This window comes from Centrocercus urophasianus, unplaced genomic scaffold (assembly GCF_019232065.1).
Source record: "Centrocercus urophasianus isolate 14NV4802_14NV808 unplaced genomic scaffold, USGS_Curo_1.0 seq_29, whole genome shotgun sequence".
Taxonomy (NCBI): domain Eukaryota; kingdom Metazoa; phylum Chordata; class Aves; order Galliformes; family Phasianidae; genus Centrocercus; species Centrocercus urophasianus.
Window position 1 is genome coordinate 4,678,024 of NW_024884855.1, and position 14,283 is coordinate 4,692,306.

The 14,283-nt window shown below is 43.2% G+C and overlaps 1 protein-coding gene across 1 annotated transcript; it reads right to left on the bottom strand.

Moving 5' to 3' along the window:
- Window positions 1-5,026: 5,026 nt before the first annotated feature.
- On the bottom strand, window positions 5,027-7,103 carry LOC122165287 (small integral membrane protein 10-like protein 2A). The gene is made up of 2 exons (XM_042828143.1): window positions 6,897-7,103; window positions 5,027-5,414 (listed from the first exon to the last, which is right to left on the bottom strand). The coding sequence occupies exons 1-2, from the start codon at window positions 7,080-7,082 to the stop codon at window positions 5,394-5,396; spliced, it is 207 nt and encodes a 68-aa protein (XP_042684077.1). The 5' UTR covers window positions 7,083-7,103; the 3' UTR covers window positions 5,027-5,393.
- Window positions 7,104-14,283: the final 7,180 nt, after the last annotated feature.

The following is a 14,283-nucleotide window of genomic DNA, read 5'->3' on the forward strand; positions in this document are numbered from 1 at the left end:
AAAAGACCAAAGAACACTGCTGCTTGTAGACTGATCTGATTTTTAACCATTTTTGGGCTTCATGTTCTGCTTACTTGATCTGACTCTTGTGTGACCAATCCAAAGACACCAAGACCACTGAGATTTTGCAATGCAGTACAGAATTAATTTCACTTTACAAGGGTTAACTTAATGCAGGGTAGTAAAGGAGGATAGCATCATTCTAACACTGCCATATTATTTATTCTCCCAAGAACTGCCAGCAGATAGTTTACCTGTGTCCTTGTATACAGTATATGAGTTGATCATCAGTATTAATATTTTCATAAACAAGTTGTTTATCTGAAAATTCAGCCAAGTGCAGCTCATCACTGAAGATTAGAGGCTTTGTAGTCTGAGATACGAAGAGGGGATTAATCACAAGTATTTAAAACAATCCTAAAGAGTTCCTTTTCTTCCTAGTTAGACTGTGCATCACAGAAAGAAGCATCATTTTGTAATACACACTCTTGAATATACTCTTAAAACCTTAAAACCTCATGCAAACCTTTTTCAGAAAGTTGTATCTCTGACTTTAAAAAAAATAAATCAGCCTTGAAGCTGGAATCATTGCTTTTTTAAACGTCAGCCACAATGTATTTCATGAGCCCCAAACTGCAGCCGCAGTTCTCATCTGACAGAGGTGACACATCTCGCTTTGAAGGGGAAAAAGCAGGAAAGTGTCATGCTGACTCCCTACTGCTCTGCCAGATAAACTGCTTGTCATACAGCCCAGTCACCCTGTGGATACTTAAATCTCTGCATGGTTTCTGTCAATTTGTTATTCATAATTAATTGCAGGGGAGTGTTTCTGAAAAGGAACAGAATTTCAGCATAGGCTTATGTTGGAGTTTATGGGAAGGGAGGAGAAGGCAGTTACAGGTAGGCCCAGGCCATAATTAAAAAAACACAAACAAAAAGCCTGGCAATAAGCTGACATGTTGGGCAAGTAGGGACAGACTTCTTCCAGAAATTAAAAGAACGTATACTTTTAGCGTATATATACACATACACACATAAGGAGGGGCAAGGGAGGAGAAAAAAGGCAAACTTTGGCAAAGTTTAAGAAAGTGCAGTCTTTACAATCTTAAAAAAAAAAAAACAAACCACCAAACAATAACACTGAAAAAGCAAAAGGCTGAAAACTATCTACAGTTAAAACTGTCTCATGGTGCAAGATGATGCACACAAACGACTCCTAAGATTGCACTGGCTGTTACCACACTGAGAATTACAACACACCTCTGCTTCATTTTGCATTGTAATGCCAGAAAGTAAAGAACAGTTTACATCAGCATTCCAACATCATACTGCGATAATACGGCTTTTTACCCACATGCAGAGTTCTGTGCACACATTTAAAAGTGTATTTTCTGTTTTTAAGCAGTATACCATACAGTCAACTGCCATTAAGCATATGTTTGTGGAAAAGTATTAGGCAATTAGCTAAATACTTCATATTTTCTTAATTTGTCTTCTAGCGGTAGAAAGAACTCTTTGCTGTGTGGTGCAGGAGGGATCTGGACACTCATCAGTGAACTTCTAAAAAACAAGAGTTGCTCAGCAGAAATGCTCTTTTCTGCAGCAACAGAACAGCAAGGCGTGAGAACTGGAAGTAAAAAGGCAACTCCTGGTTCAGTTAGTGATCCCCTGCCCCTTTTAAAACTTATTTTTCTGTACTATAATCATCCCAAAACAACCCTAGCACCGCATGCACTCAGAAAAGCAGTTCCACACGTGACTTTTTGAGGCCACAAAACTCCATGCAAACCTGGTTCTGAGACATTTTCCGCCTTCTGAGATGAGTTAACATCAAAACATTTTGGGGAGAATGGTGGCTTAAACCACAGGTTGTGTTTTATTGATATATAGTTGCAAAGGACAGGTATCGTTTTGGCTTACTGTTCTTCCCTAGAGAAGGAAAAAAAAAAAAATCCATTTGAGCATTGACTCCATCAGTGAAACAGTTCTATTAGTGCAAGAACAGTGTTTTCCATTTATGGTCTTCCCAAGCTTAAAGTGCAGTATATTATGTGAGATCTTAGCTTAATAAGTATCATTTGTTTGAATTTCAAAAGGAATGTTTCGAGTTAAAAAGTTACCTTTTAGGCCTTAAGCAATAAAATCCAGGACAAAGTACCATAACCTATCCTAAAAATGAATGAAATCCACAAGACGTTCTGTAAATTTTATGTTCAGTATACATATAATACACAAAACCCCATCGTATCACTTAACTGCACTGAATCTGTATTTAAAGTGATCTGGTAACAAGGACTTAAAGGCCACTCAGTACAAGTTTTGCTTAAAACAGGACTATATTGCCTGGCCTGTGATACATAGTATGGTTCAGGATTCCCTCCTGCAGAGGCTATCAGTAATGAGACAGCCCATGGCGCTGTGCTGCGCACACATTTCACCTTACCAGTGGCTTCCCTCATTATTCCTTTTTTTTTTTTTTTTTAATAATAATATGATCATTAATAGTAGACAATTTAAAAACTGGATGTTATGCCTTTAGCTGTTCCTCTTGCCTATTAACATTACAGTACTAAGAAACTTCTGTTTTACGTAACTCTGGTTCCCAAAAATACGTAGCTCCCAAATGATGTACAGCAGGGAAGGGAATCTTCCAGGCTGTAGATTCTCTACATAGGAAGTTCAAGCAATCAGTTGTGGACTGTGTTTGGGGACAGCTTTACAAAAACAAACAAGAAACCCACAACGCAGCAAGAGAGTATTTCTGTACCAGTACAGCTACTTAGAGAAATCAAATTGCAGTTACACAATTTCTATTTCTTTAAGCAGCCAAACGAGCTTTAAGAGGCTCCACTCCCCATCTTCATCCCTTTACCCACAGCTCTGCCTGCTGTTTTTAGGATTTATTTGTATATAGATAACTGTTAACATCATCATTCAAATAAGCTACAGGCTTTTGGGGAAAAGTGTCTTTGCGCCTTATGTTTTGGGGTTTTAGATCTACATTTACTTAAGCAATCTTGATTCATAAACACTTGCAGTACTATCACTGCAAGGATGAAAAACTGCAGTAGTGGAGATGGGAGTGAATAGGACGAGCTGTTTGACTAGAAGGAAACTATTGCTGTCAAGCTATTTACTTACAGAACACAATCCATTGTTACTTTACAGCTTCTGGTAATTTTGAGTCTGGGAGTCATAGCCAAAAGTCTAGAAGTTTAACAATTAAAAGTAGACACGAGGGAAAAGGTTACTTTCTAAATTAAAGTAAATGGCTTATTTCTTCTAACATCCAGAAGAAATAATCTGCCAGCTGGGATAATAAAAACACAGCACACCACAGGAATTAGTGTACCTAACTTTTAGCACTCCAGTAGTTAGTCCAGCACATCTCCCTATCACACTGCTAACCAGCATCTCACCTTCATAGTCACGGACTTTTCTATGCTGGTGTGCTTAAAAATAATACTTAGAAACACCCCTAGCTTTTCAGAGGAATGCAGTTCAAACTAAATACCACATCTGCTTTGAAGAGAAGTTAGATAGCAAAAGTGACACTTAGCCTATCAGTCACTGGCATGAGTTTCGTCCCCATTCAATCCCTACTTGTGACTCAGAGTGAAGAGTTAGCTGAAGACACAGGCTAACCCACCACATCAGTACCTCCCTCTTCAGGCAAGTCCACAGAGCACCCTGAGCCTACCTGTAACAAAGGTACGTTGAAAATTTGGACACAGAGTTCAAACTCTGACCTTCTGCACAATGCGTTTCTCCACTGATGTGTGCATGGGAACATGTTCTACAATTTCTTACTCAGAAGCAGCTGTATTGATTTCAACATGCTTTCTCCATTCTTTGCTAAATCCTGTAATCAGAAGTCTATGCCAAAGTCAACAGAAATGATTACTTATGCTTCACTGATGACAATTGCTGTCTCAAGGAATTTTTGTTAGAAATTATTTATAGTGCCTATTGTAGCCCAACGGAGCTAACAAATTCCTGTACAAGTTGGAGCAGTAACACCCTTGAAAAGGACCACTGGAGAGAGCTGTGCTGTACTGAAAACCATCACCCCAGTGGCTTTCCTATTCAAAGTGTTTTAAGGACTGATACTTTAGAGGTGGTTTCATGCTGGGAATTCAGTTCTGTAAGCAGTAGCTTCATTGGAAATGGTTGTAAACAGTAGCCAGAGTACTCAGCAAATACAAAATCTGAAGAAAACAAAAGATTTGCGTTAAACAGTCACATTGAGTTCTACACTCATGTTAATGGGACACCTGAGGTGTCCCCAAAAGTTTTGAGATTAAGAAGTTCTTTCCACTCAAAGGCAGATATTCTGTACTAAAAAAAAAGTCCCTATTATTCCCAACAGACAGTTTTACTAGCAATTACACAAATGCAATTTTTACTTTAGCTATCTACTTATCACTACAACCTGAACAGTAGCCTTGCCTCTGTCTCTCAATTAAGTTCCTATTAACATTTAAAATCGTCATTATTAAAATTTTAGTACACTTTTATCTTCGCTACTTCACACCAGAGACCTGCTAGTGCAAAAGCTAGCACAGGCATTACTAGCTGCACGATGTAAAAACTGTTAGTCACATATAGTACATCTGAAAGCATCTTCTTATATCCAAGTGTTTGCTCTGAAGTAACAGGGTTTAAGTAATAAGGAAAAATACAGTTGTTTAAGAGTCCCATTGTAAAACCATTCAGTGAGGCAACTGGAGCAGAAGAGAGATCAGGAAGTCCACCCAACTCCAGCTCTCCAGGAAGTGCAAGCTGCAATTCATTCCCTATGATGCTGCTCACTTCTAATTCCAGAAACTGCAGTTCTTGATTACACTGCAACTTTCCCAGCCACACGTGTGCAAAATATGCAGTGTTGTCTCCTGGGCAGCATGAGCTGAAGTCTCCAGCAAAACTACAAGCTTTCTCCAGCCAGCCCACTACTGAAATGCTATTAATGCAGTGAGAAACCCCATCAAGCCTGTCCTTCCCAGAATAAAAACAAAGACACAATGAATCTTTCCATAAAGCCGCTACATTTGAGTTTCTCCCTGCTGATTCACTCAAATTCAAAGGCATTTCTGAGCCAAGGTAAGGCGGAGGTATATTATTAAAGAGAGAACAATTCCTGATGTTAAAATAAAGTAATTCTTTTTGTAAACTGCCACTGTGATTTTGAGAGTTGTTCAATACGGAATGTATGTGTGCCAAGTATGCTGCTGCCTTGTGACGATCTTGGCCACCATCAAATACTCTTTCTAGGTTTAAATATTCTTTCTTCATATTCCTATAGAAGATGAGCATAGCTTTGCTATTTCACAGCAGAACGAGCTTGAAGAAGAACACGATTGACTCCAAATAGTACAAGCAGCACAAGTGACAAATCAGTGGATCTCAATATGGACCTAAAGAGAAAGAATACAGGAAGTTACTACGTGAAATCCCCACCCCATTTTTTTTTTTCATCCCAAGCTCATCTTGCAAGATGCCTCATCTTTTCTCTAGATCCCAGTGTCTTAGTGCCAGGATATAGAAAATAAGAATTCTTTAATATAAAGAGTAGCCCAACTGCAGAATGTTAAGTATTCCGAAGAGACAGCTCTCCTTACAGCCTGCTTTGAACACATCTTGAGGGGCAGGAGGTACCCAACACAAGTTCGCTTTCTGCAGCTTCAGTTTAACCTCTTACCAAAAGGTAGTTTATAGCAAGCATCCAAGTGAGTCAGCAAATGAGAATCTAGAAAGATTCATTGTGCCACAGTATGATCTTCTACTAACTGAAATGCAGTCTGTGGTTGATCAGAGGCATAATATTAAAGGCTAACACCAGTTATCTTCCTGTAAACAGAAGCACATGCTGGAATCAGGGACATGGTGGACACTGGTGTTCCAAAGGAACAGGTCAGAGCACCTGCCTGCAGAGGGAAGGGTGCTGCTTTCACTGTGTCCAAATGGGGAGCTGATGTCGTTACAAGAGAGCTATTCCATACCAGCACAGATAAGAAGCAAAGGCAAGGCATTTTTAGCCACCAAGGTTATTACTATGCTACGTGTGTAACTCTTGGCAGTGAGGCTCAGGATCAAACTTCAGCACTGTAGGACAAATGAGTCCCAAAAATAAAAATATGAGACACTGCATTCTGACCTCCTTTTTCAGCTTACCTTTCACAAGTCACAGACTGCCACCAGACTGATCTTTCAGCACTCACCCACCAGCCAGATTGCAGCTGTATTTACGAGCAGAAAGCAAGCATCAGCTCTTGGCTGCAGCTGATGCCGGTTGGGAAAGCCCACAGCTTGCTTTTGTTACCAGTAAAACGCAAAGCTTTCATTTCAGAGCAAAACCAACAGAACTTTTCTACAGTACAGGAGCTAGTAATTAATATCTTTAGGTCAGAACTTGTTCAGGGAGTCCCATGCGGTGTGGAAGCAGTCTCAGCACAGGAGAGACACAAATTAAATCTGAGCTGTCATTTGTACGCAGTGACGTTATTATTTAAAGCTACCTCCGTTTTTTCTCTGTTCTACTTGCTCTCGGTTTTGAGAACAGAAGCTGTAGCAGGAAATTGTTCCATCACAAGTCAAGACGCGCGTGCCGGGGATGCATTTACGCGAACAACGACAGAGGAGCAAGGAGCAGCCGAGGGGAGATTTAGGCAGGGTTCAGGGGAAGGCGCTGCCCCGGAGCCCGCCCTTCCGGAGCTCGGGAGCGCTGGGACCCCGCTCTCAGACACAGGGCGGGGGGCCCCGCGCGGAGCCGGACTCTGAGATCCTTGCGGGTCCCTTCCAAACCGAGCAGCTGCGCGGTGCGACGCGTCCGAGAGTACAGCGAAGCCCAGTGAAGCCCCGAGCCGCCCGCGGCGCCCCCGCCCGGCCCCGCCGCCCACCTGCAGCCGCACGTTGAGCATCATGGAGGCGACGATGTAAAGGTACGGGAAGTTGATGCGGAGCTTCCAGGCCAGGTCGAAGAAGATGAGGAGGGTTCTGGTCAGCCCCTTGCAGAACACGCCGTACGACCTGGCCGCGGCCGACTGGGAGAGCCTGGCAGCCAGGGCGGACAGTGTCACCGCCATATACCCTCGCTGCGGCCCCGCCGCAACGCCCGGGCCTTGCGCCGCCGCCCCCTCCCCGCGCCCGGCGCTGGGTGTCGCCAGCGGGGAGGAACCCGCGGCCGCCGGCGCCCTGAGTGTGACGTCACCGCCGATCCCGGCGCGCATGTCCGCGGGAAGGGCGGGGCGGAGGGGCAGCGGGGCGGGGCGCGCTGACCGTTGGAGCGGGCGCGGCTGTTGGAACCGGCGGGTCTCTGAGCGCTGGCGCTGCGCCTGTGGGTAACGAGCCCAGAAACGGCGAGTGCCGTGTTTGAAGGTGTGGAATCTCGAGAGCAAAAAAAAGGCCCTTTTTTCTCACAACTGGCTTTCACTCAACTGGTTTTGGGTAACTAACGTGAAACAGAACAACTGACTGTGGATGCAAACTCATGAGTAAATAATGTTTAATTGCCAGAGAATCGAGAAAAATCCCAATACAGCGTTGGATATGCTCCAGAAAATGCTGTCAGGTTCCTTTTTTCGCGAAAATAAGTCCTAGCGTTAGTCGGCCCATAACAGCAAGCTAGCAACAGCGTTGATTTGGATCTAATTATTTAACTCCAAACGGCGCTTCATGAAATAAACTTTAGCTTTCCAGCAAAGAAATGCAACTTGCAACAATAACGCAACTGAATGCCAATTAAAGGGTTCTGCCAGTTTGTCACATTGGGGTTTGGAAATCAGTGAGATCCCCAGAGCCACCCCACAAGTTCTGCTTTGATTTCATCTCTGTCATGGTGGTAGAAATCCTTCCTTTTCAATTTAGACAGGACACGGATTAATGTGCACGAGTTCAAAACTACTGATGTGCACTTTGTAGCTGAAGGCTGCAGAAGTTGTTTCCCATCAATTCAGTGCCATCTTTCCATTTTGCTCCCTAACCCTGACTCACTTTCTCATGCATCTGACAAACGCACCCTTATTGTTTAAGTCCTTTCATGTTTTATGTCATTCTGCCTAAAATTCATCCTTAGGAATTCAAATATTAACTCCTCTGTTCAAAGAAAGAATACTGTTAATCAACGTTACTGACTTGTCATATTTTCTAAAGGTGTTCTGAAGCCTTCTCAGCTTACATCTGTTATGATGAGGAATAGTTTCTCATGGGCTTTCTGTAAGGATTTCTCTGTTCTCCCTTAAGGCTCGTAAGCTACCATATTTCCAAAACAAGAGGAAAAGTTAGATCCCAGATGTGCCTACCACAATAGACCACTATTATCTACCAGCATCCTCCTGTTTAACTGCCTGTCTTCCTGCTGGTTTTGTAGCCAGGTGTGTGCACAGAATAACCCTCATGACTTTGGTCAGCTCTCCAGGCAAATATACTGTGAGCTCAATATTTGAAGGAGAGGGAGCTTAGAGGTGTTTATACTTAGCTTCTTTATGCTGTATTTTTATATCCATTGCTATGTATGCAAAAACTGCATAGAACAATTGATAAAATGATTGCAAAATACTGAGATCATAACAGAAACTTGGAAAAGGGAGAAGTCTGATATTTTAGACAACAAACCATTTTGTTCTCTTCTGTTCCTATAATCTTCTGTGCTCTTTTGGACTGAAAGTTCTGTTAAAAAGAAGAAAAAAGCCAGCTGGTTTCTAACAAACCTCTTCTTGTAAGTGGGTGTTTTAGGGCTGCAGGGAGAGCTGTCAGCAGCTCGGCAGGCTGTGTGCTGGTGCAGTGCCTGCCTTCCCCACTGGTGATCAGCCTTGGCACTGCGCACCCCAGGCACTCCTCGCAGGGTTTATTGTCCCTGCTGACAGAAGCGCTCGGTTCATTCTTTTGGTTCATGCTGTTGCCTGGCTTTGAGCCCCCTCTCTACCAAATCTGTCAGAAAATCAGGTATCGAGCAAACTGCAGATTCTAGCAGCAGTCCTGTCAAGTGGCAGATGTGAGTGAGGATACTGACAACACAAACAACTCTTGCAGAATCTACTGTGTGCTGTGCAGCACTGTGCAGAGATGTGCTGAGGAGCACTCGTACTCCAACTTATACAGTCTTAAGACACAAAACCACATTTGAAGCAGGTATTTTTCATCAGTAATAAATGCAAGACTAACATTGAATAAAACTAACTTGCTACCAGCAATATGCAGAAATTCCAGTCACTCAACTGCATCTCTTGCCGAAGCAGTTGTGGTTGATCTGTGCCACCATTAACCTGGAACGTTACACAGAAAGGACAATTTTCTAATTGTTATTTAGGAACTGCAGAATAAATCAAGCAGCTTATTTTGGGACATCTTCCTCTTCACAGGAAGTGTTACTTAGCAGCGTACCAGCCTACATTCCTTGGAAAAAAGGGAAGTTTTTCAGATAAAAATTCTTTCAAGAGAGAAATAGGCTTCTTAACACCCCCCGTCCTCACAGAAACTGAGGAAACTGACCACAGAAGGCCTGGTCCTTTAAACTGGTAACACTGAATGGGCTTCAGTCATGGTTAAACCTTTATCCTCCTCCTCAGTATCTGGAGGTTGATTTATGTGAACTGCTTGATGCCAAGATAGGTAGACTTTGGAGGGAATGTCCAGCTTTCACATCTATGTAGTTCAGCAATGGCTCACTCACCTAACAACATGATTTGCCTTCAGATGGCAGAAAGGCTTGTTCCCTGCTGAGGTATTTACAAGCAATAAAAAAACCTGAAGGAGCACTGAGAATACTCAGATCTTGTTAATTACTATATAATGGTGTCTCTATTCCAAAAAACTTACAGTCCCACAGCCTTCAACAACAGGTCTCACTGTGGTGATCGCTGCCTGTTAGAGCTTGCTAAACACGAGGGCAGGCAGAAGTGAATGCAAAGCCTTATGTGGTTCTTGTAACTGAAATTCTTCACAGAAGAGGTATTTGTCAGAAGCTACCTGAGGAAAGTACAGGGCTTGTTTCGATTGTATGTGTGTACCAGCTACATCCTCTACGCTAACATCACATTAATGTGATGCATTTATTTTACAATGCTTCGTTATTAAGACATTTCTTTATTAGCATTTTATTTTCACATTCCTTTAATCTCGTCACTCTGTTGCAGCAAATGCTGACATTTAAAGCTGTGGTTCCTTTTTTATTGCTGGCACTGGTTCCTCTAGAGCAGACTGAGTACTAAATCTGAACGGCGTACACATCACATGTTATTGCAGGGTTTTTTCAAGGCTCAGGAAACTAATCATGCCAAAAATGTCTGCCTAGAACATCTACAAAATGGTGCATTATTATTTGCAGATTATATTATTTTCTAACATGAATATTATGTCATTGTATCTCTCCAACTGCAATGATCTCTGCAGTGATGGTCTTGTTATCAGAACTGTATTCAGTTAGCATGGCACAGGTACATAACTAAAGAATGTAAAGATCATGCAGCAAAAACCTTCAGAATCTTAGGCAATTGTATTAGGTGTGAATGTGAGGTGCTAACTGCTGACCGAACAGGCTCAGTAAGTTCTGTGCTGATTGAAAAGTGGAAAAGCAAAGGAGCTCAGTGAGTGACAGGCAGGACACAGAGGCAGATACTTCATGGATGGAATGAGAGTCCAGCAGGGAATTTCAGACGCCTGGTCCTGTGAATCGAGATTTCCTTCTACCAGTTACTGTATCCCTAACACTGTATCATTAAATGACCTGACTTTTACCACCAAGTCAAATGAGGATAAAATACATTCAATTTTTTTTGACAAATATTTTAGCTATTGTGAGATAAAAAAGCATTTGAAAACCCTATTTTTCTCCAGTCAGAAATCTCATCATTTTGTGTCATATGTTGATGGGTTTGTTTGTTTTGGATTTTCTTTTGCACCTGATTTTAATACAAATATGTAAAGAGGCAGTAGTGCAGCACATGCTGAAAACCTTACTCCACCCTCTTATACTTTGTGATTCACCTTTGCTCTCTGTAAAATTGGCTCCTGCATTTCTTCAGTCTGACCTCTAACTTCAAGTATCTGTGAGCCACAGTTACAGCTTGTTGCCCCCCCAGGAGCTGTAACGCTCTCCAGAAGGGCACAACTTCACTTTTGACGCAGATATTTTAACATGCTATTTCCTGAAGGCAATCGAGCAGACCTGCTGTCAGCAGGAAGTGCCATCCAGGAGTAGGAGAATGCATCTGTGAATCACTCTTAGGTGTTCTGGTTTTTTCCCTGACATGTTTCCTGGTATGTACAGTGTGTACTGGTACTTCCCTGCTTCTCTGCTTATTTATTTGTGGCTTTATTAATAAACTAATATGATAAAGAGCACAGCAATGGTTTGAAAGATGCTATAAAAGCACAAAATATTATTGTCTCTGTAATGCTGTCATGATGAGTAAAACTTTCCAGTATTGCATCAGTGTGATTACCCTGCCACTCCCCATCCACAAAGGATAATAATCTTCCTTCAGTGCCAGCACACGCACAATGCACACATTCAGACAGGCTCCCAAACAATTTAAATGATGATTTCCTCTCAATGTCTAAGAAAAACACTTGAAACAATTGCAATGGGTGATGGATGATAAGGTGAACAATATCAGGACTGACCTAAGCCTCAAAGTTATGGTTCATGACCTTATCAGAATTATGGAAAGGTTTCTAATTGGTTATAGCTACTGCCATTCATTCTTTGCTTTTTGCATGCTCCTCTGTGAATTGCATCTGTAACTATTCTATATACAACCCAGCAGAGCAATCACACTTACTAAGCTGATCATTTTTGCATTAAGATGTTTGTTAGTAACCTCTTACTCGCCTGCTCTGTCTTCCATCCTGTTCTCTAATTCTACATTTCTTTTACTTTGTCAAACTGTTTCTGTGTCCGCTTCTCCTTACAGTCTCAGGGGAAACAAATAACATATCTGCAAAGTGCTAAACATTATGCCCCACATAAGTGAGCTTTTTTCTTTTTAAAATACCAATACGCTTCTTACTGGTGAAACAAAAATGATGTAAGAATTAATTGAAGCCTAGATGAAATGTATTAAAGCCTAGTAATAAAATAATAGTGCATTGTGTACCATAAGGAGCATGCACACAAGAAGCAGTTTGTCCTCCAGGGCAGGGACAGAACTCTTACCTGGAGAGAGGTTAGGATTTCAAATTCAAATTATCAACAATTCTGGAGTGAATAAATATGTACAGATGTGGGAAAAACAGCACATGACTGTTCCTATCATCATTATGTGATACTTTTGTAATAACTAACAGTCAATGCTCATCTAGATATTTTCTAATATCAGCACTTACACATCCAATTAGAATTGTCAGTTAGAACATACTCAAAGCATACTGTGTTTTAAAGTAAGTCATTCTTGGCGATGCTTAAACTAACTGATCTCAAAAGAATCGGAGCACTGAGAAGGAAGTGCATTAAAATATACTGCTTGTTTCATGACAGGATCATTAATGCCATTTGTGCCAATGTCAGTGTTTCCTCCATGATTGCTTTATCCTTGTCTTTCTATGCTATTTTGTAACAATGTTGTAAATTTCATTGTGATTTTTTTTTTTCATGAAACAAATTCCCATCATCCATGTGGGTAAAAAAGAAACAGCAGAGGACTGGGAGGTGGGGAAATCAGAAGTACTTTTACATGTCACCTGAATCTTTCCATGCTCTGATCTCCTCAGGATCCTTACATAAATCAGACAGCGTTCAGGTCTGCTCTGTTTCTGTGCGGTATCTGAAAGGCCCCAGACGCGGCTGTATGAGCCAAGAGCAGCAGGAGCACTGTGCCACTGCCCACACCTCTCCTCTGAGCTCCTGGGGCCGGGTAGGGAAAGGTTGCCAAGTCATTGGCAGAGCAGGATATTCAGCTTGAATGACGAATCGCTTCAGCCTCCGTCTGCATGGGGGAACGTGGACATACAGGTTTTATAAAAATAGCCTTTCATTTTTTCAGTGATAGTTATCATATTTTCCCCACTGACATGAAATATCTGAGAATTATCTTTGCTCACCAAAGGAAAATGGAAGAGAGTAAATATCATGGGATGCTGTGTCCACTGATGAGGTTTTGTTTTGTGGTTCCAAATAATTTAGACATGTTCTGAAATTAACAGGAGATAAATCACTGGAAACCCCCTGGGATGGCACCTCTGTTGATTTCAGTGCATTGATGGTCGCTCGGCACAAGAAGATTGTGCTCGAGCCTCTTCCTCATGCTTCTTTTGATGGATGGCAACACAAAGAGAATGGTGGATGTGTGTGTCAGTCCAACCAGCAGCCTCTGCCAAGGAGAAGAACAGCAACTGTGGAAAGGAAAAGGCTCCTGGGATCATCGGGCCTGATCTGCTTGACTTTTACTTCAACAGTTGCAGGAAATAAATGGTTTCCTTAGGGCAAAAAAGAAACCCAGGGCTCTGTGCAGCCTGGCAGCCCCAGTATGAGTGGTCCAGACTGCCCTGCCTGGAGAAGCTGGCTGTGTACTGAAGTGGCCTAAAACCTGCCGGCAGATTTAATTAATGTCGCAGCATGGCAGGAGGGGGGAGGGCAGCAGGAGGATCCATCGATGGAAGGAAGCATTCTGCCTCTGCATGGTGCCGGCATGTGGAGCGAAAGGGACCAGCTTGATGGGAAACGGGCACCTGTCCGTGGAGGCACATGGAATGCCACAGGTTGTCCTTAGCTCGAGTTGCATCTGCACAGTAAATCTGTACAGCGAACCTAATTCCACATCGGCACGTTTCTTACAGTACCGTGCATCGGTGTGTGCACAAAAGCCTCGTGGCAGATGGGCCTTACGAGTGTTGAAAGCGGAGATTCCAAAATGGTGTCCAAAAGGAGCGTTTGGTTTGAGAAGTTTGAGGCGATGCGGCTGCCAGGCCTCCACACCAGAGAGCCGGGGCCAGGCGGGATTCTGCCCCACGGACTCAGGCTCACGGAGAGCAGGCAGGAGCCGCAGCACAGCCTGCCGGGTGGGCGAGCAGCCCGCGCCCACTGCGCTTCCCGGCAGCACCGCTGCGTGACACCGCATTTCTGTAAGGCTCCGCGCGATTCAACGACAGCAAGAAATAAAAAGGGATCGGCCCCGGGCCGCCCCGGCGCAGAGCAGCAGGCGGCGGGGAGCCCGACTGGGCAGCGGGGCCGCTCCCGCTCCGACGGACGGAGGAATCCCAGCAGCAGCGCCGCGGCGCCTCCCGGGAGGGCGGGGCGCCCCGAGCGGCCCCGGAGGCGGGGCGGCGGCCGCACGGAGCCCGGCCGGATGT